The 23187-nt window shown below is 40.9% G+C and overlaps 1 protein-coding gene across 3 annotated transcripts in view; it reads right to left on the bottom strand.

The window, feature by feature from the left end:
- The window catches only part of DIAPH3 (diaphanous related formin 3), a 452799-nt gene that overhangs the window by 403880 nt on the left and 25732 nt on the right, over window positions 1–23187 (bottom strand). For all 3 annotated transcript variants that reach the window (XM_019529821.1, XM_019529822.1, XM_019529823.1), the window contains 2 exons: window positions 18233–18337; window positions 10639–10769 (listed from right to left, as the gene is read on the bottom strand). In XM_019529821.1, coding sequence (XP_019385366.1) covers window positions 10639–10769; window positions 18233–18337 — 236 coding nt within the window. The remainder of the gene's footprint in view (window positions 1–10638; window positions 10770–18232; window positions 18338–23187) is intronic.

The following is a 23187-nucleotide window of genomic DNA, read 5'->3' as shown; positions in this document are numbered from 1 at the left end:
GATATCAGGAGGCGCTACTTCACGGTCAGGCGGCTAGTGTCTGGAACCAGCTTCCAAGAGAAGTGGTGCAGGCTCCTACCCTGGGGGTGTTTAAAAGGAGGTTAGATGCACATGTTGCTGGGGTCGTTTGACCCCAGTATTCTTTCCTGCCCTGGCAGGGGGTTGGACTAGATGATCTGCTCAGGTCCCTTCCGACCCTAGAAACAATGAAACTATAAGGTGACTGGAGATCCCAAAGGATACAAAAAGGGTAAATATATACAGACCTTCAAGAAAGGGAAGGAGGAGGATCTGGGGAATTATACATTAGTAAGTCTAACCTTGATGCCCAGAAAGATTATGGAACCTATCAACCAAAAAGAACAAAAAGAAAAACCTATTTTAGAGCACCTAGAAAAGAACAAGGTGACCAGAACCAGCCAACAGGGTTTCATCAAAAGCAAGTAATTTCTAACCAACCTGATTTCCTTCTGCAACAAGGGAAAAAGCTTTATGCATTGTCAGGGAAGAGTGGATACAATATATTTTGACATAGTTTTCCATGGCATAAGTTAAAGAAATACCACCTAGATGAAAATACCAAGAGGTGGATACATAACTTGGGTTACCATATTTCCAGGATCAAAAAAAGAAGACACCCGTGGGGAGCAGGGGGCAGGGAGCTGCCAGAAGTGGGGGGGGGGGGGCAGTGATATGCCCATGCCCTCCCTCTGCCCCTCACTCCAAAGCCCCTGCCCCTCCAGCCCTGCCGATGCCCCTCACTCCCAACCTGCAGCTCCCTTCCCTCACAGCCCTGCCGGTGCCTCTGACTCCTGACCCAGAACCTACCGTTTCCCCAGCCCTGCTGCCCATGCAGCTGCTCCATACGTACATATGCACTTGCTGGGGCCTGTGCACAGAGCAGGTGACCCCCGGCAACTAATTATCTTGCCTCCAATCTGCTGGTGCCATGGAAAAGTGGAGGCAAAGCAAAAACCCGGACATTTGCTCTCATTTTAACAACTGCCTGGACATAGGACAGGGGACCAAAAAAGAGGACATGTCCGGGAAAACCCAGATACATGGTAACCCTATACATAACTGGTTTAATCGCTGTGCCCAAAGTAACCAATGGTGCAATGTCTACTTGGATGGAACTATGAGTGGGGTTCCTCAGGGGTCTGTCCTAGATCCAGTACTGTTTAATATCTTCATTAAATGATCTTAGGCAAACTACAGCCTGAAGAGATTTTATCCTGCCTACTGTTAATAAAATTCTGAGAGAATGCACCATTTAACTACTGCTGCCTCAGGCCCACTTTAGCTAGGGACAGACATTCAAAAAGCCTGAGCCTGAACTGACTCATTCTTTGCAGGTTAGTCTAACACGGGTAGGCTGATTGAGTTTGTAACTGTTCAGCTAACCGCTCTGGACTGAAGAAATGCAGATACATGCCTGCAGTGGCTCAGGCTAGAAGTCAAGGGCACCAGCGCAGCCTCCCTTCCCTTCCACAGTGCAGAGCTCGGGGGAGGGGCGTGGCCAGGCCCCAGGAAGACTATATGATTAGGGAGGAGTTCCCCCCCACCTCCTGAGCAGCCCAGCAGGGAGTTGCTAACACAGTATTTGTCACCCCTAACTCAGTGTTTATCAGCTCATTAAGAAAACCACAGCCTCTCTCCATTAGTTCAAGCTCATCTTATACAGCTTTTCAAAGGAAGGAACAGAGGGACTTTACCAGCTACCTGTTAACTCAGAAAGGTTGTCAAGCTGTGGTGTAGAAAAAGGGCAAATTTGCAGATGACACCAACCTAGGTGGAGCTGCAGACACTCTAGAGTTGCAGTGGTCCCCAATCTGTGGTACACGAACCACCAGTGGTACGCCGACAAGCTGGTGGTATGTGTATAAGTTACATATAAACTAATAGAAGTTATTGGAAACTGGTGGTATGCATACCACAGATTGGGAACCTTTCTTTACTAAATGAAGGCAGACTTAACACAGCTTGATCCTGAAGTGGGTCGCTGGTACTTAACGGTTGTATCTTTTTTAATTAATGGTGACCAATCTGTCAGTTTGGAAATCGCTGTTCTAGAGGGTCAGATTAAGAGGTTCAGAATGACTGATAAAACTGGAGGAAAGGTCCAAAATTAAGTGAAAAATTCATGAAAAGGTAAGTACAAGTACTGCACCTAGGGTGCAACCGTCAAATGGAGAGATAGAGGAATGACTGACTTAGGCTACAGTACTTTAGCAAAGTTCCTGGGAATAATAATGGACCAAGAATCAGAGCACAAGTATTACTGAATAACAGCCACCTTGTCACATGAAGGAGAACGGACATAAACAGAAAACTTCTACAAGCAGGAGTAGCAAACTTCATTCATTCATCTTATTAAGTATTTTGGTAACTGGAGATTGTTGAAAGGCTCCGGAAAATCTTTTCCATTTCCCTCAGGTCAATACTATGAAAAAAATAGGGAAGGAGCAGCATTCTGAATTACTTGTGAATTAAGAAGAAGCTTTATATAGTGTGCATTAGTGATGATTTCACAAGCCAAAACTCCTCATCTCCTTATAATTTCTAGAACATTTAACTCCTCTAGCCACCCTGTTCTTCCACGGCTGGCTTTTCACTAAGTTGTAGTGAAACTTCAGGATCAGGACTAGATTTAAAATAGTCATATCAAACTTGTCAAAAATCATATTAGTGTCTAAAACATCAGAAGAATCCAAATCACAGGACAAAAATAAAAAGCAAACTTTAGGCTCAAATCTGGAACATTTATATAAAAACATGTAACAAAAGGTAAACCTGTCTCTCTTTTTTGTGTTAAGCTGACATTCCTAAATTTTTATCATCCTTTTAAAATGAACAGATTTTACAATACCCAAGATCTTTGATATTTATACACATCCTTTGCTGAATAAATGTAAAACAAAGCCTTTTGAAAAAGACAGAAAAAGGTGCACTAGCCTGATACCTGAAACTGGAAGGCCAGCTTCCTTAATATAAAAAAAAAATCTCATTCTCCTGTCAGTCATTTATCAACCATATTTAATATAATTATAGTCCATAGAAAATTTTCATGTGTACCTTCCCTGACTAGACCTGAAGTATTAAAATAGAACAAATTGAGCAGGACTTCAAAATACCTAATGAATTGGAAAATGCCTAAATTAAAACAAATATGCTCAGAAATAACTAATAAAACCCTCTTATCAGGATCACCATATGCACAACTTCCTTGCTTCTTCTGGGGTTATGATAATGATCCAACCTACATCCATGAATGGAACAGGAAGTGAGAAAGACACATAAGCAGAGAACAAATTTATCAGTTAATTTTTTTGTCCTCTATCTACTGGAAAGCAGCTACAAAAGCTAATTTGTCTGAGCGTTAGAAACCTACTTCCAAATTCTAGCCCAATTTAGCCATTGCTTTGCTGAAATAAACAAAACCAGGGCCATTTAGTTTTGAGAGAGGTTTTCTATTCCTCTAATCACCTTAGATATTATGGCTAGTGACAGAAATGACATATAAACTGATGTAAGTGATCGGAAACCGGCTCAAATCTGTAACACAACAGAAGTTCAATGCACATAAACCACTTTCAAAATGGTTTAAAGAGAAACCTGGATGTAATATCAGAGTTAACTGATTTGGGTTAAATTAGTTTACTGAACATCTGTCCCAGATCCGTTCCACATTGAAGTTAACTCGGTCCCACAGCATTACAGGATGCTTAGCATCTCCCCAGCAAACCCTTCTCTTCAGGGTGGGCAGGCTAGCCTTGGCTCAAGCTGTCTGCTCCACCTGAGCAGGGAAGTGTACTCTAGCAACACCCAGCTTCTGGCTGGGGCCACTGCAAGCATGTGGCTGCATTTCTGGAATCCAAAAATGAATGTCTGTTCGCCTGTTTATAGGTTCAATCTACAATTTAAATTAATCTGCTAAGATTGATTCAATTCGGCCTCAGGCTTCTTCACCATCTGTACCTAGCCCTTAGAGTGATTAGATGTCTACTCAATATCTACTCCAATGTGAACACATGAAAACAGATGACCAAAACTATATATAGTATTCAAGATGACATATCACCAATGATGTTAATACTTTCCTATCTCTACTATGGGACAGTTCAACCGATGACATTTGCCTTTTCCACAGTTGTTTTATATTGACCACAGTATAACTATGAGCTGCCAATAGTAACAACATTTTTCTTCTCAGTTGTTTTCCATTGATAAACTTCTAGCTTATAGCAAATGTTTTAATTCCCACCGTGCATGACCCTGCACTTGGTACTATTTAATCTCATCCCAATTCCATTAGTCTGCAAGTCTTCAATATCATCCAGTTCTTCCTGTACAATTCCCTGATCCTTGTCCAAACTGACAATGCCTCTCAGCTTTATACCGTCAGGAAATTCTATTAGCCTGCTCATGCCTTTGTGCACCAAGGTCAACAGTGAAAAGATCAGCCTTGGGACAGATCTCTGAAGAACACCACTAGTAACATCCCCTCCAGCTTAATTATTTCTCTTGCAACACTACTATCACAGTGCAGTAAATAATTTGTTTATGAAATGTAGTATACTAAAGGTATTTTCCCAAATTGGATTTAATACTGTCACCTTTGCTGTCTATTTATAGTTAGGCTTAAACCATGTTCATTTTATGTTTGTATGAACCATGTATTTTTGACATGAAAGTATTTTTGTAAAACAAACTTAATCTAGATGAGGGTCAGGAAAACCTTACATCAGACAACAGCCATTCATATTTCACACCTGGCTTGCATGAGGGAAGCTAGAATAGGAATGCATATCAGACAATGGCTGAAACACTTTTAGCAGCATCAGTTTACCCAGACAATGAAAAAAAAGTGCATATCAAAAACAAATCTCATCCCAAGGAGATGCCCCCCTCCCCCTGCCCTCCCTTTCCAATAAGGCCCATGAAGGAAATCTAATTGAGGGGTGGTTTTAAAATTTTTTACTGTGTCATGAAAATACTTTTGAATAGGAAAAATACCTAATTTGTCAGACAGGTGCATCTATCTGAATAATATATGCTCCCCAAGATGTGAATAGAGAAATAAAAAAATGGAGAGATTTTAAGGTATTTAAGAGATGCCTTTTGGATAGGATGGTTTTACAGTAAACTGTTAAGCTTATGTGAACTTCTAGTCTATCAGCTGAAGGATCTATTAACAACTGAGAACTGGAAAGGGTGAATGAAGCTGGCTCCAATTATGGAAACAGAGTGAGATCTTTGTTTTATTTCTCTTGCATAATTTCTCTCTCTAAAGCCAAGAGTTACTTTCTCTTGTATGGGCTGTCTATCTTGTGTAGCAAGTTTTATTTCTGCTGTATATACCTTAATGATCATTTGTGGGGAGAGTGATTCCAAAACAGCTAACATTTGATTTTTTTTTTTTTTTTTTGCATAACTTCTGGGGAATAATCACAGGAGCACTGGCAGGGTTTGCCTGCAACTAAGCTGTAACATCTGGTCAAGGTCCTGAATTTTGTCTAGTAGAACAGTCTAGGGAAGACAATCCACTCTGCACCCAGAGTGCTGGGAGAGGGCCTAATGCTTCCAAGTCAACACCTGCAGCAATTGTGACAGCTACCCTTACTTATGTTTGCTTTAGTTGGTTCTTTATCCACCTACAATATCTCAATCAAATTTTTTTCTACTGAATCCAGTATTTTAAATAGCAACCTTAAAGTGGTAAGAGTACAATAAACTAATTTCAGTAGTATACCAAAAAAAAATTGAAGGTTTATTTTTAAAAAGGGAAGAGTTGTACATAAACCAAAAAATAACTAATTTGATTGTATTTCAGTTCTATGAGTGCCCTCCCCCACAATTTATCAGGGAGAAAAAAGCCTTTCATCTTAGAATTAAGAATGTGGGCAGCTACTGCAGCCTGGGCTCCATCCCTACCTGGGGTTAGGGCTGTAGCCGCAGCTGCTGCCTGGCCTCCCACCTGCCTCTGCATCTCACCATCTCTCCCCTGCAGCCCCTTCTCCTCATCTCTCCATACCAGACAGCTTCTAATCCCCTAGCTGCCCTTCTCCCTTCCCCCCCCACCACCTACCTTTGTTCTGTGCTAGCTTGTAAAGGGGCAGTGTTCTGTGACCCAAGCTAGAACAGGGACAGAGCCTGCCAGCACAGAGCAAGAGTAAGGAGTAAGAGTAAGGAGGTTGGGGGGAGTGGCAGGGGGTAGGCACAAGGGGAGGGCTGGCAAAAATTTATTTAAAAAAGGACAAAACTATGGAACAGCAAAATTTTAAAATTCTTTTCATCAAAACTCCCCATACCACCTGCCTCCCCACTGCCTGACCCCTGGAGTGATGGGGGGATAGACGTGTCCCAGCTGCCTGCGGAAGGCTCAGGATTGAGAGCATGGTCGGGGGGTAGAAAGGTAAGAAAGGTTTATTGACTTAACAAAAACAGAACTAATATCTGAACAAATGACAAAAAACATTTGGTCTAATCTTCATAGAGCTTTCAGCAAGCGCCTTTATCACAGACTTAATTTTCAGTTATCACATGGGGGAGGTGAATTATACAATGACTGCCCCCCCCCGCCAATAATTAGATACTATGCATGGAAAATTATAACAAATGTATAGAATCTAATGGGGGGGGGTCATCTTAAACTCCAGATCATCTTAGATGCAAGTAAAATAATATTTTTAATAACATATTATCAGCAGCAACAGCCTGTATATGATCATACTTAAATATGATCTTTAAGTAAAAAGCTATATGTATAGCTTCCAGCAATAAAATAACTCATTTAAGTAGTAATTATTGTATATTTTTATTTCAATATTATAGTTCGAATGTTTAAGTTACAAATATCTAGCCAACTGAAACAAGAGTAAATTTAGTGTAGCTTACAAGAAAAAAAGTTAGGTTCATGAGAATGGACAAGAAACTTCACCATTCCCTTCAACACAGAAATAATGGCTCATTCCTCAAGCTAATCAATAAAGTGACTCCTGTTTTCCTTTCCAGATGCCAAAATGCTTCTCCAAATGCCTCCACTATTACACAAATTGCACTCTCCCATTATGCTCATTTCCTGTAAAGTTTCTTCCCAGTTTCCAAATTCTACTCTTCCAGTACATTCCAGCTCTCTTTTTTTTCTTTTCTTTTTTTTAGCAATCTTTGAAAAACACATTGCTTCTCTTCTCAAAAAGCTTCACAAGATTGCTCCTGTAGTCTGTACAAGTTCCTCGTTCTCATTTCCTAGGTTTGATCTCTGCTCTCACACCTCATAATTAGCATCCATATCCCTGCCCACATATCTCACCTTCCCCCTCCTCTCATGTCCTCTATCTTCCATCATTTTCTATAGCACCTATTTACAAAGACATTCCCTTAATTCAGTTAGTAATTTGTTACACATTTTTTCATTAAAATGTCTTACTCAAAAAAAAAAAAAAAATCAATACGTGTTCACCCACATCAATAAAAACAAGATAAATCAACCAATATTAAAGGAGGTACATCCTGTAGTGAATTTTAGACTTTTCTTTATTACTGCAGGTTCCATGAGTATTACTATTCCAAATATTAAGTAGTTTTATTAATATTTTTAAAAATTATTAAAAAGGAATAGCTCCATTTTCTTTTAAAATAAAATAAGAAATAATATTTACAGTCAAAAGAGTCTTGACTTCTATGAAAAGGGACATTTTCTTCTATATCTCTATGGAAAAGGTCATTTTTTGACAAAGTACCATATAAAAAAAACCAAACGAACGTCTCCCATAGCCTAGAGAATTTTTCCAATGGATGAAAATTTAGTGTCATATAAAATGATAGCCATATGAAGTCATAACAAGCAACAAAAGAACAAGAAACAAACACAAATAAACAGCTACAGAGTGCATGTTGGTGGGTATCTATCTTTCTCAAACCAGATCTTTAAAAGAGAATGGGGAGAAAATACTGCCTATTTCTAGTGAAAACATACCAGAAGAGCCACAATGGACAACTAGCTGGCACCCTCGTAAACTCTGTAAATTAAGTATTTCCAAAGGGGACAGATTACTCTTTTTAAACATCTCTGCTATACCAATCTAATATTTTATATACAGGAAAAACAAACAAACAAACAAGCAGACTGAAAGGAGTCTGAGGAGGTCATCCAATCCTCAATTCCTCTTCTCTCTAGACTAAACAACCCCAATTTTTCCAGCTTTTCTTCATATCATATTTCCAGTAACTTTTTTAGTACTTTTTTCATGACTACCAAATTTATCCAAATACTGCTAAAACCAGGGATGGGCAATTATTTCAGCTAGTGAGCGGCTTAACGAAGTTTGGCGAACTTGAGGGCCACATGGGTAGCTCCACCCCTTGACAGTTGCCTCACCTCTGGCCACCATCTTGGGACCAGAAGTCCCACACCTAGCCCCCATCCAGAAATACTCCTTTGGGGGGGGGGGGGGCCATCTTAGAACCAGAAGAAAAAAAAAAGTCATACACTAAAGTCAAATACCTATTATTTCTGTTTGCATACTGTATATAGAGGTGATTGCATAATAAATCAAAAATAAATTCTTGGTCTTGTATTGTCTGTGTGTTTGTCAGGGGCATGGGAGGAGCAAAGGATATGTTGCGGAGGGGTGTATGGCATTTATGGGGTGTAAGGGATAGTGGGTGGCTGTGGGGACCCCTGCCCCGCCCACACACACGCACTCCCCTTATGGCACGCAGCCCCCTGTAGGCAACTGCAGCGGCAGGTGGGGGTGCTCGTGCCCTGTGCAGGTGCTGCCACTCAGAGGCACACAGCTCCGGCCAGTGATGCACATTGCAGCAAAGAGTGCAGACCACCCACAGCACCTCTATCACTGGGGCTCCCTGTCACTCATGCGCAACTCCCACACTCATGTGTCACTAGAGGAAAGCTCCACGTGCTGAAGCCAACTGCCTGCTCCACTCCCTGCTGTGCAGGTCCCAGGACTCTGCAAGGAAGTGGAGGATGGGGGTCTCCTCCACTTCCAGCAGAGTCCCAAGACCTGCAAAGCATGGAGCAACATAAACAGCCAGCTCCACCTCGTGGAGCTTCCCTCCAGCGGCACACAAGTGTGGGAGTTGCACATGAATGGCAGGTAGCCCTGGTAACTGAGGCAGCCCAGTCTGGCTGCGCTCCACACCACAATATGCAACACTAACTGGAGCTGTGCACCACTAGGCGGCAACACCAATACCAGGCACAAGCACCCTGAACACCCCTGCCTACTGCTGCCCGCACAGGCTGTGCACCATGGAGCAGAGCGCCAAGGGAGGCCCACACCTGTCCCCACCCTCCCTCACACCTTGCCCATATGAGCTCCATGCTGCTCCCACCTCTTGAGCACGCTCTGCACTGCCATCAGCCCCATCCCCATGCCTTGCTCTACCACACAGCTACAGCTCCACCCCACTCCACACCCCCTATGCCCCCACTAACCTACTTACTACCCGGAGCAAGTGGGACACCAGGGAAGCTGAGCAGGTACCCCAGTGGCTGCAGCAGTCCCGCCCAGAAGCTGCATCCTGGCTGGGCTGGGCCCTTCTGTCCACAAGGGTGAAACTGAGGTACAATAGGCTTTGTCAGTGGAGGGTGTATATAAGCAGGCACCTCACTCCCATCCTCATGGGCAGAAGGATTGGGCTGGGTACTATTTGGTGAGGGCCATGGGCTAGATGAATATGCCTGCTGGGTCAGATTCAGCCTGTGGGCCAGATTTCGCCCACCCCTGGCTTAAATTATGATACTCAAAGCTGCATAGTATTCCACTCCAGGTCTCACCAGTGCTAAAAAGAGTGGAAGAATCACTTTGTAGTTTGAACACCTGAGGGCACATCTCTAAAAGTAGGAAGGCTGGGACACTGGTGCAGTCCTGGGAGTGAGGCTGCCAAACAGCTGATTCACTTCCCTGGGTGACATCTATTTCCAATCTACATCAATTCTTAGCCTGTTCTATCTCTGCTTTAAGGCAAATAATTATCCTCCCTCACCCTGCTGCCAACTGTGCTCCTCATCTAACAGAAGTTTGTTTTAGGCTCATGGTCCACTGTTAGTTTCCCATCATCATATCCTTTGGTCTTTCCCTTACTTCTAATGTATTTATAGAATGAGTTTTTCACCTTTAAACTCAGAGGTAAGCAAACCTATAACTTCTGACATTAGTCTTCCCAGTGGCAAACACAAACCAAAATACGCTGGGAAGAAAAGAGAATATCCATGCAAACAAATGGTAGGAACTGTAGTGATTGGTAATACATTAATAACCCTCCCAGATTTCCTGTCCAAAAGTAATAACCCAAGGGATAAGCTGCACATTCCAAAAATAAAGTACTTCTTGAATTTGTATCAACTGGAAGATTATCTATCTAGCAGTCAGGAATAGTGCTGATTTTTCTTTGGATCTAGAGATTGTTTCATATTCTCTCCCTTTTGCTTGTTTCATCTGAACAAACAAAAATTATTTTAAGACTAGCAAACTGGAATGATACATACCTTTAACAGAACAAAATACATAACTGTACATATAAACTAGTTTTATTCAGGAGAGAAATTGTAGAGTGAGAACTTTTTTAATATTTTCAATGTGACAATTTTGTTCAAACAGATGAATATGTTACCTGACAGGGTTACTGGTCAAAGACACTCGGAGAGACTCTAAGCAAGTGACAAGTCTTTCATCATTTGCTCCAGATTTAAGTTCCTGGATGAACTCCTGTGGAGAAACTTGTCGGCTCCTCTTGAGGCTTCCCTGCAAGAGGAAAATTGAGCTTATTCTCTCAGGTATACAAATAATTTATATAGATAATTCTTTTCAAGAGCTGTAATCATTAAACTTGATTCCTGCTGCTTAATAAATTGTTGTAGAAACTGTACTAAGACAGTCCTAAAACTTCTGTCAGTATGTGCAACCTGTGCTCTGTATAAATGCCTTCAGCATATTTTCATTATTGCAAAAACAGTATTAGAATGCAACACACAATTTGAAGGCTAGATATGAACACTGTAGAACAATAGCTACATTATGCTGTCACCTATGCTAGTAGGAGCCAACCTTTTTGACAAGCATGCCACAGATTAGCCCCACACCCTCCCCTTACCAACTTAAGTAAATACATCTGTAATCATAAATTTGATTTTTGGTTTTGTTTTTTTTTACTTAAATTGAGAAAGCATCAGAAGATGTGGGTGTACTTTAAATTCAAGGACCCCTTCTATTTGTTGGAATATGGGATAAAATGGAGAATGGCTGGCTAGGCTGCAGTACTGCAAAAATAGTCTAGGTTACACTGGGTGCAGAACCAACAATGTAATACTAGTGTAAGAGAGAGCCTAAAGACATACAGGGATATATTAACAGGAAAAAGTGGGTAGAGTCCAGAAAAGAGCAAGAAAAATGGCTAAACATCTAAAAACAGACAGATAAGTAAACGTGGGGAAAATTGGGATTATTTAGTCCAGAGAAGAAAAGGATGGGAAGGGGGTAGGGTAGAACAACTCTTCAAAAACACAAGTGGTTGAAAAGGATGGCATAATCAATTTTCCTCACAATGGAAAATGGACAGCAAGCAGTAAAAGGTCTTGAACTGCAACAAGAGAAATGTAGATATACAAAGAAAGCTTTATAACCTAATTATGAGGGAGTTCAAACGGTGAAAGCTATTTGCCTGAAGTTGTGGAATCTCTAACTATGGAAGGTCAAGAACATGTTAGAAAGAAACATTTGTTTTAGATGGGGATGATCCCGAGTTGAGCAGAGGATAGACTAAATGTTCTCCTAATATCCTCTTCCAGCCTAGTTTTCTTCCCATGTTTCTCATTATGGGGATTCTGCATCAGAAACAGAAGCTTCCAGAATCACAAGGAAAGATTCCAACATTATCTTGCCAACCATGGCCAGCAAAGGCCTTGTATAGAAACTCACCTTCTCTTAAGAGAGTCAGTGCTCTCAGGACTGCCAGGGTGAAATCACTCCCAGGAAAGTTTTGCCTGAGAGAAAAAGTGTCTGTACATGCTTTGGCTTCCCTCAAAAGAAGGCACAGTCCTCTGGCATCCCATTCCTGCCTGTCACTCTCACCTGGAGACAGCGCATCATTCACTGGACTCTGCTGCTCCAGCATGCAAGCAGAAACTGTCCCCTTCACAATCCCCACATTGTGCTCCAGGGGAACTGGCTGTCCTATGCACTGCTGCTATCTGTTGCTAGGCAGATTAAGGGAGCTCTCCACTCTTCAGGGCCATAGCATGCGAATGTCTGTATATGCATCTTCGGGTCAGTTTCTCCTTTTTGCTTTTATAGTTCTTAATGATGATTACATGTCAAGTGCTACAGGGCAATCCCAGTATTCCTTACTTAATTCAACAAAGTAGTTGCTTAATTCAACCAAAGCTAAAGCAAATCATGAAGTCAAGTGCTTACATCCAAGTTAGTAGACTGCTGTCCAAATCAAATGTCCTCCGTCTCCCACATAGAGAGCTACTCATGCAAAGAAGCATTTGTCAGCACGCTGTAACACTTCACCTGTTAGTTTTGGCAAACTACTGCAGACTAGTTACCTGACATAAACCAACATGAGCGTCACGGTAGCTAGCTTGTCAGGAGACGAACCAGCATTGTCATGAGTGTTCTGTTTCTGTTCAAGCCTAAGCTGAACATCTGCTTCCTCAAACCACTTCTGGAGTCACCTTTACAAAGCTAACAGTTTGCTCTCAGATGTGCAGTGCAGTTCTACTTAAAGTTTGTCATTCTTCTTCAAGGGAAGGGAAGAAAAAAAAAAACACTGTCCAATGTAGCTATCTATTTTTCACAGTCAAGTGAGTTGATTGGAGTCAAGAATCCAAGCAACCACAACCTCTGGCCTTCCACAAAAAAGTCTAAGTCCAGAATTTGAGTAGCTAAAGAGCTTTCCTTATTTAAATAGGAAAGAAAGCTGATGGAGAAGACGGATGAGAAACCAGACCTGGTTTAGCAGTATGACCAACAGAACAAAATAGAGCATTTGTTTTAAGATCCACTGCCTACAACAGTGGTGCTCAACCTTTTGGCCCTGCAGAACAGATGAGTGGTGCAGGGATGGTCTGTGGGCCAAACTGGGTCCTGAGCACCAGGAGCAGGCCTTCATGCTGCTTCTGCCCAGCTCCATGGCACAAAGTTATATATTACCAAAGAGACAAACAAAATGTTAGGAAGGTTGTTCCAATGCAACTGCCCTTGTTTTAATCTTAGCAACACTTAAAATGTAATGCAATGATAATAAGTTCTAATTCATCACAGTGACCTTTTTGGATGCACATATTGTACAAGTGCTCACATTTCATAATTTCAACATGTACAATTACAAAAGGATTCAAGATACTTTAAAACTACCTACAATTTTAAACAAACAGTGCATCACTTATTCATGTGTTGAACACGTCTCATGCTCATCAAGCCATCTTAATCAACAGATGCAATAAATTTGAATTTTATATTTTCACAATGCCTGTAGCGATTTCATGCTGATGATTGAAAAAAAAAAGTACTAATTAATAAATACACAGAAGCAGAGGCCTTCTTTTCTACAAGAAAAATTAGTCTGACCTCACTGAACATTGGTGAAACCAGAAAAAGGATTCACCATATGTACTTATGCTCCAAACTTTCACTGGTCATCTCCAAGAGGAAATACAGCATACAGAATGTATATAGATAGTAAAAATAAATAAATAAAAATACATTTAAGCAGTAATTTAGGTGAAGATGCAAATATGTAACCAAATCCTTGAAACCACCCTGGATTAACAGTTTGAGGCCTTTAAAGTAAGATTATAACATAGTTAGAAATCAAATCTTTAATGGAAGTTGAGCATCTTGTAGAATACAGAATACTGATCAGGGCACAAGAAAATGAAAGATAGGGATGGATTTAAAAAAAAGATTTACTTCATGAACTTTGTCTAAAATAGTGGATCTTAGCTCCACCAAGCAATTACATATTTATATGAATCCAGTTAAGTATTAAGTGGTTTTTGTATCATGTCTTAGAATATGTCAATATGCAAGACTGCGCTTCTTCCTTCTAACAATTAGAATCTATTTCTGAAACCTATAACCATCCTCCCAGAAAGGAGAAGAGACACATAGAAGTCTTAAAGGGCTTAGGACTCCCATATTCCTCAAAAAATAGTGAGGAGCACCAGTTATTTCCCAGGTCTTGCATCAGTATCTAGGAGCTAGCCTCTTTGAGCTTCATTTCTCACTGAACAGTCTACAAGTTGTAACAAGTGTTCAAATTAAGTTGCATTTAAAATTCTGTCTTCCTTATTAACCTGTAACTGAGCTTCCAGAACACTGATTGGCACTGCCAGCCTTGGGAGCACACCAGAGCCTTAAAGTCTCTAGTACAGACTGAAGCACAAGTACATCAAACACCAGGCCTGCTACCTGCTGGTTAAGGAGGAGGCAGCAAGGAATGGAAGTAAAGTATCCCTTGTCCTCAAGTTTTCCCAGTATGACCAAGGTCAGACCCAACATATTTCTAACAGATCATAAGAAGAGTTATGACAAAGAAAAACTGATCTTTCTGAACCATGAGTCTCATAAGCTGAAGTAGTAAGCAAAATACTGGAGCTCATCTTTAAGTGCCATTTAAGCAGACACTCCTTTGTGGCTTCTTCTAAGGATCTGAGGGAGCCAGATTACAACTACATATGGACATTCAGTTTCTCATGAGAGAGTTGTTGCTGCCTCAAGAAATACCACGAGTACACAGATGTTCAGGATTTATCCCACAGCAAACAATCACTTCGGAAGAAAAATAACCTAGGAACAAATCAAGTTAAGTAACTTGAGAGTAACAGGAGAGTTTCTCCAAAGACTGAATGCCTGCACAATTTACCCTTCTGAGAGAAGCCACCCTCCACCTCTCCCCCCTGCCCTGGGAGACAGCATGTCACCTACTGGACTCTGTTGCTCCAGACAAGCAGGGAACAGAATAAAACCCTTTCACAACTCCTCATTGTGCTGCAGGACACTACAGGCTAACTCGGAGAAGTCTGGATCCACCAAATCAAGGCTGCCCTTTGCACTGCTGTCATGCATCGCCAGGAAGACTGAGAGAGTGTACAGAGAACTCCTAGAAGTGTTCATAGAGGCTCCCCTGATGGTGCAGCATCAGCACTGCAAGCTTTCTGCTCTTCAAGGGCTCCTATACACATGCAGGGAGGCTGCTCCAATGTACTGTAATTACAGCACTTCAAAGCAGACTGAATTAATCAAGTCTACTGGAGCGTGGTAATTACCATTCTCCTGACTCCAGCGTCATGTATATCAGCGCCCCCATGCCGAAAAATGGTGATGTGGCACTTCAAACCAAAGCTCATTGAACAAGCTTTAGTTTAAAGCACCCCACAGACATTTTTCAGCACTGGGACGCTGGAGTCTGGAGCACGGTAATTACCATGCTCCAGGCACTTTTAGTTAGCACAGCTCTTGGAGTTTTACTAATTAAAGCCCCCACCCACTCACCCACCCGGATTACATATATAAGCACCCCAAAGGATCAGCATTTGAGCATCTGTTCGGGCATCTCTGGGCAAGATTTTCTACCAAGAGTACAAACCTGGGAAAACTCCCCCATATCATTTGAACTTGTATAGACAACGCATGTCAAGGCTAACTAAATTCCACGGGCTTACTGTTTTGCAGATGTCTAGGGGATTGGTTATTTTGGTAGGTGGGCCAAAGCAAATAATTGATGCCAAGACTACAGCACATTAAGAAAATGGTTCACTTTTCAAAAAGGAAGAGATAGAGACGCCAGAAATCATTACCCATTATATTTTACTGATACTGTAAAAGCTGTATTACCCAGCACTTTACCATCCGGAATGCTGCATTAACCGGCATCTGTCATAGATGGCATCTGTTGTTTATGGCAGTGGACTGATGCAGCAAAAGCAAAACTGGAAGTCCCACCATGGCACTTGTGGTTTTGCCGAGTCCCACTTCTTCCTTGAAGACCACAGCCCCAGGACAAAGCAGCCTGCACAGTGCCCCCCCCCCGACCCCCTGCACACTGACACTGGGGAGCAAAAGCCCTGGTACACCGGCAAAGATACCTCCAACCCGCTGGCAATAAGCTCTCAGATAACGGGCGTATTTAATTAAACGGCACCCCATTCCCCATGGATGCCGGATAACAGAGCTTTTACTGTACTTATAAAAGTGATAATAACATCTATAAAACACAATATAGGTAAATATACCACCATTCAAAATACTGCAGTTTACTGAATAACAGAATCTTGAAACATCAGTGCCTCTAGAACAGCGATAGTCGTATATACAAGATCTGGTGTGCAGGGTTGTGTCACTTGATCCACAGGGGTGCAATTTGGCAGCAGCATATCAGTGCTGCAGTTCCCAGAGCTGCAGCAGTGACCATTGCTTCTGCCACCAACTTTCTAGCCCTGCAGGATAGGTGACATAGCTCCATACTCCATTTTGGCCCGCAGGGCTCCTCAAAGGTCTGGAAACTTGACAGCAGGATAAGCTTTGCCATCTCTCTCACTAGGCCTCAAATTTCAGGACTCATAAGGAACTACACATCTTGTTAATTCCTGATCTACAGCAGTATTTCTCAACCCATGAGTTGTAAGAGTGTGTGAAAGGATCATGAACAAACTTTAAAAATGGATCATATTTTGCATACATTTGTTAAAAAAAAAGATAGTGCTTGAGCTTCACCATATACATTAACACTGTGCATACTAGTAAACAGGAATCCAGGTTTTCTGTTTGCTACAGAAAAAGACAGATTTTCTCTTTCAAAGGTTTGCCCCTTCTAGGCTGGCAGAGTTCCAACCTACAAGTGGCTGCGGGCAATCAGGCAGGGGGTGCACCACTTGCATGTGTGCGTGTAAACATGCACATGGCAGCCAGGCAGCGTGGAGAGCATCTCCCACAACTTAAATGACAGAACTGATGGGACCGGGGGGTATGCACAGATAATGCATTGGGGAGGTGGAGGGGACACAGACAACACATGGGGGGAGGGAGGAAGACGGGGCACATGTCCCCCTAGATTTGTGCACCCATAGGAGACACAGGGCTGCAGTCTAGCCAGACTTGCACAGGCATGAGCTGCCTCTGCAGCCCGGTGGGCAAGACCTGGCACAGGAAAGCAAACCAGGGTAGTAAAACTCTTTGCTGCCACCGCCACCACCAGCCCCTACACCAGCCGCATAAGGAATAATGGACGGGGTGGGTGCCCTCACCTCCTCCTGCAACCAACTGCTCACGCACCAGGCCGTGGCTCTACCCAGTCACCGTGACCCAACTGCTGCTGCCACCACTCCCCTCAGGACACAGTCCTATCCCAAAGGGAAAGGGAGATGGCGGACAGCCTGAGGGGAGCACCAGTGGTGGCCCACCCACGGTGGTGGGATAGAGCTATGACTTGGCACACAAGTGGCTGGCAGCAGCAGGAGGTGAGGGCAGCATGTCCATTACTACACGTGCTTAGGCAGCTGAATGTTCCCCTACCCACAACGTTCAAAAAAGGAAAACCAATGTCATGAAATTTAAAGATGGAAGCATTCACAACTAAAGAAATATTTTTTCACCAGATGCAGAATTAGCCTATGGAATTCACAGAACCAATATTCCACCAAAGTGAAGAATTTTGTGGAATTCAAAGTAAAAAATGAGCATGCATACAAGAATATATACCTTCATGTATCAGCGTGTAGCAGACTGCTACAGAAAGGATATAGGCAAGATGGATCATTGTTTACTACGCACTTTCCATGCACCTAAACAAAGTTAAACTATCAAAATTTAACACTGCATTCTTGTTTAGGCTGAGTCAAATAGAAGAGAGGAACCAGTTTAAAAACATATTTTTAAAACTTCTAGACTGAAAAACTAAAAATCAAGTTTCAAATTTTGGCAAAGAAAATTTCTGTATGTTTTAATCATCTCCAGTGGTGAACAAGCCTAACTTTGTTAAATAAACTCTCTCTCTAATGTACATAGTTCGCTGCAATTACCTTCTACTATTGTGTGCAAAAATGTAAGTTTATAAAATCTAGCCCTTGCTGTGAATACATTTGTATATATTAAAAGACCAAAGGTAGTCTAAAAATTAATATAAATGTCCTGATGCATCATCCCTCGGTACACAGACCTTTCACTGGCATTTTTGGCATATTTTGGAAATTATATTTACTTACAGCCTTAGAAGCAGTACTAATATATTGCATAACCATTTCTTTTTTGGTATTGAAGTCCTTTTCTCGCAACGGAGTCTTTTTGTCTTCATTTAAATTCATATCTTCCTAGGGAAGAAAAAAGAATTGGGAAAAAAGGTTTAAATTGGCAACTCATATTTCACAATAAAAAAAAGTTACTAAAGCCTTAAAGTAGATTTCAACCCAGATAAGCATTTTAAGTTTCAAAGTTCTTAATGTAAAACCTATGAAAAATGGCAGATTTTCAAATACTGAGAGTAATGAAGAAATTATAAAGTTCTGCTTGTGCAATCTAAAAAGAACAAACAAAATTATTATTTTTTAAATTCCTATGCTTGGTTTTAAGTTTTTTGTTTTGTGTTTTTTTTTTTTTTTATTCACACTGCTTAACATTTCCAACTTCATGACACTAATGAGCTGAACTGTGCAAAGATCTAACAGTGGAAATACAAGATCCAATGAACCAGTATTCATATGTGGAAAAGCAACAACTATTACAGCATTCTTAAACTGAATCCACCCAGTGTTCTTTGAAAGATCAGTTAATTAGATTCCCATCACCTGTAATACTTTGCCCCAAGCTTTTAATCTTGAGCTTTGGGGTCTGCATTTTCTTAAGAGCACATTGACAAAGTTTACACCTCAAAAACAGATCTTCTCTACAGACAAGATTTGATCTGTTGATTGTAAAACATACAAACAAACAAAAAAAAAAGCCCAAAAAGCACAACACTTATTCTGCTTGAACAGAAAAAAAATGCATCTCAAGTCTGCAACACATTGAAAATTAATCTATCAGCCTGGGCTTGTTGGTAAGGAAAAGCAAAGCAAGAGCTATTATTTCAGAAGAGAGTAAGTAAGGTTTATTTCTCATTTCGCTTTCTTTCATTATTCTTATTCTGAGTTGTATACAACTGAAGGAAGGACCAACCTAGTGTGAACCTCATAGTTACAGGTAGACATTAACATCAAACGCACTTAATGGTTTAAATCAAACTTTCAGAAAACCTACTTAAGTATAAGTCTGTCAATTACAAGCAACAAATATTTTCTCCTTTATATTATTTTTCCCCCTATAGCATGCAAATGAACCTGCACAACAGCATACTGGTGTACCCAGAAAAAGTATAGAATTGATATAAGGCACAGAGGCCTTTACAGAGAGGTCTTTCACTAAGTTATTTCAGGAAGAAAAATAAAAGGATACATTGGTATTATCTACCTTAACTACTGAATATAGTATCAAATCAGATTTGACTATCTTTATTTCCTTAAACACACCTAGAGGGAAAGGCTCTGCAAATGGTGATCATATGGTGATATTGTCCACAACAGCATGTGGTATTTTGATCACAATGTGTACAAAGCTACTGCTTAATTATCCCTAATTCCAATCCTAACAGTAGTTAAGTGCATCCATATTTCCAAAGATCCTTTTTCTTTGCGTTGAGTAGAGTCTGTTCAACCTAAGACATATCTGAGTTGTGTGAATGGTACCACTACATTTATTGTTGGGGGGGGGGGGGTGTTAATTCTTTTTCTATCCAGTTTCCTTGATATAAGAACACCCTCAAGGCTAAATCCAATGTTCTTAAATCTTTTATTTTCTCATTTATCTGGATCTGGAAGAAACTGCTAAGCATTGACATTATCCCCTTGACAAACACAATCCATGAATCAACTTGACAATTGCCTTATGCAGTACTTGTATATTGCATCTCTCCTTACATGAAACTGAAAGTTGGGTGCTTGGCTTTAATATTATTTTCTGGTTTTCCTCTAAAAACAGCTTTTACAGGGGAAAAGCTGTAATTTGAACTAATTCACCAGGAATATGTTATCATATAAAATACCAAACTAAACCACTCAAAAATTGTTTTCCCCCACTAAGAACAAAGTAACATAATTTTAAGATTTTTAGAACCACAAGGAAATACATGACACATAAATCATATATACATCCCCAAACTCAGTCATACACTGGGTACACCCTGTTTTAAAGGGAATATTCACCCTCAAAAGCAGTTTGCAAAAGAAACAAATAGGAAAGAAAACTCATTTAATTTGGCAAGCACAGTTTTAAAAACTTGGTTTTTTAAGTTAAACTCATCTAGATAAAAAGCACCTGTGATAAAACTACTTATGTCAATACCTTTGAAAGGATAGGAACACATGCATGTCTTTTGCATTTCAAAGTCAAAGTCCCAGGGCACTCATGTCAGTAACCCTTTTGAAGTGAAGGCACACTTTCATACATGTTTATTCTTAAAGTAAGCATTCACTTGGCTGACAGTTGGGAAAGTTTCAAGCTTTAAGAATTAAATTTACCTAATCTCAGAACAAATTAAACATTTTAGTGCTCTGTTCTAAACCTTCAACAGTTAGTTGCACAAGGTGCCGAGACTGACAATTTAGAAAGTGTTACCGTGTTTAGACATGAGCCTGTATCTTTAGTTACAAAGCTCAGGAGAATGCTAAAAAACATTTAAAATAATCAAAGATTGTAGAATTGTCTGAGATTTACTTCTTACAATAATTACTTCAAAAGTTGTATTGTCATTCTCTTCAAGCAGATAAAGTAGTTCAAGTTAAAATTCTCACAGACTGCTTAAAAGCTTCTATAGCTTATCTGAATAATTTTAAATATTGTCCTTGGATAATTCTAGTTTTGTTGCTCATCAAAATCAGATTTCCACCAAGACTGCAATACTAGTGCCACCCACTGGTCTTCTGCCAGTCATCTAATAATTGCATTCTCACTCTTGAATCCTATTTTTGCCTAAAATACATGCCGAGTTTAGTGAACAAAATATAAAAGTTTCAGCACATTTAAGGTTGCATCCAAAGACTTCAGCCAGGTCAGGCTACAAAATGGTATGCATATGGACAGTCATTTGTTAAAACTACAGCTAACACTTCAATCCAATTGGGGTGGGGAGGGAGAGAACACACCAACACAAACACAAGAGTCATTTCTTGAGTGTTAGTGCATTGCATTTTTTTTTTTCGGCCAAGCAACTGCCAGGCCAAGTGGTGGCTGAAGAATGAAAAAAAAATTTCAAAGTGTACTTTAAAGTTCTTAGCTGTTATGATAAAATTCAACATGTTGAACATGCACATATGAGAATTTAGGATTGCATTCAAATAACAACATTCGATTTTCATTTATTTCAGGGCAAGAATACTTTATACCATCAGAATTGCAATATTTTAAGCTAGTTGGCTAAAATATTTTAGCTTTCTTTGAGACAAAAAGTAGTATCATGAAAGTAATTTTTTTCTCTGCGCAGATATTTGCAGCCATCATCCAACAAATCCTCATTTTTTAGATCAATACTAGGGCTTCATTAACATGCCTCTCTCCACCCATAGGGAGAATGTCAAAAGTATGTACCCACTTACATCACCCAAGAGGTGGGGGCACCACAGACGGGTTAACATGGCTCCTGGAAACAACCTCCCCCTCACCCCTCTGAGCATGGCAAAATGTTCAACCCCCTGCCTACATCCCAGTGCCCTGGGTACAAACAATCAGTTCCTCTTCTTGGCAGTGGGGATCAGTGGCGCATTCGACAAAAAAATAGCCCCTCCTTCCCTAGTTTAGTGGGTCTTAAATTAAGGAAATAATAGAAAACAGCCAGTCAACAATAAAAAATTTAGCAAGAGTTCCCAACAGCCATTAAAAAGGCATATGAAATTTACAAGGAATGAGATTTAAAGAACTCATAGTAAGAAGATTAAAATGCTACCTCCTAATCTGTCCTACCTTGTCAGTTCTATGATCATCTCAAACTTATGGTAGAGTAGCAAAACCCCCAGTTCTTCTTTTATTTTGAAATGCATTCCCTCCCCTTCCCCAAACATTTCTGACTTTCTCTCCCTCTCTGTTCCCTATAGAGAAGTATAAGTGAGCTCAGACTTAAGATAAACTTTAAAAATGTTTGTTAGCAAATTTTTGGGTTTTGATACCTACTGTTGTATATTGTATTATCATCAGGTTTCTATTGATTCTTACTGTTGTATATTGTATTATTATCATTTTTGTATTGTTTTTACAGTTTGATATGGCTATTGTATGGTTTAGGCCTGTGTTTGTAAGTGAACCAAAGTCATGTCAAGTTTTCATTTTGAATGTCAAGCCTCCATCTAGGGCATCCCCTGTGTCGCAACTGTATAAGTCACATATCCCTCCCATGTAAATTGGTTTCCCGATGAATGAGTGCAATTGGGAATGACTGAAATACAATGGTAGCAGGCCTCTACTGAATGGCCCGTAACGACTGGGCCATCACCTCGCATTGATTCATCCAGGAACCATGGACCTCACCCAGGAACAGAGATAAGAACCCAGCATTTGAAAGACAAAAGACCCTGCAAAACCAGCAACTCTCACCATTACAGACACCCGAAACTGTACATCCCTGCATGGAGCACACATGCTCAGTACACCAGGGGCTGACCCTCGCCTGGGCATGCCTCCTGTCACTAGGGTCACACAAGGTCTGCCTCTATAAAAAGGGGCAGTGAAGACAGACCCAGTGAGACACCCTCTCCATCTGACTAGCACCATGTCATACCACCTATCCACTCAGAGGCCCTGCCAGTGACCCCCCTCTGAACAACACCTACTGGACAAGGACCCCTTTCCAGCATGGATAGGTAAATAGTACCTGGACACCCCCTCCTACAATTTGGACTCCCTCTCTCTCTCACCTCCTGGACTTCAATGGACTTCAGCCCCTGCACCAAGCCTCTATAACCCCTGCTGCCGTTGGGGGTGTGTGTGGGTGCAAAGGAACCAATAAGACATTGTGTCACCATCTCCCCTGTTCAATAAAACCACTGTCATTTGCAACCCCAAGTTGGGTCATGTTTTACTGAATCCCAGTCCCTTCCTTATTTTAAATTCCAGCCTCATTCTCTCTCTCTCTCAGCTC

Source organism: Crocodylus porosus, unplaced genomic scaffold (assembly GCF_001723895.1).
Source record: "Crocodylus porosus isolate Cpor-Errol unplaced genomic scaffold, CroPor_comp1, whole genome shotgun sequence".
Classification (NCBI taxonomy): Eukaryota; Metazoa; Chordata; order Crocodylia; family Crocodylidae; genus Crocodylus; species Crocodylus porosus.
The sequence above is the reverse complement of the archived record's forward strand: the minus strand, read 5'-3'. Positions and strand labels throughout refer to the sequence as shown.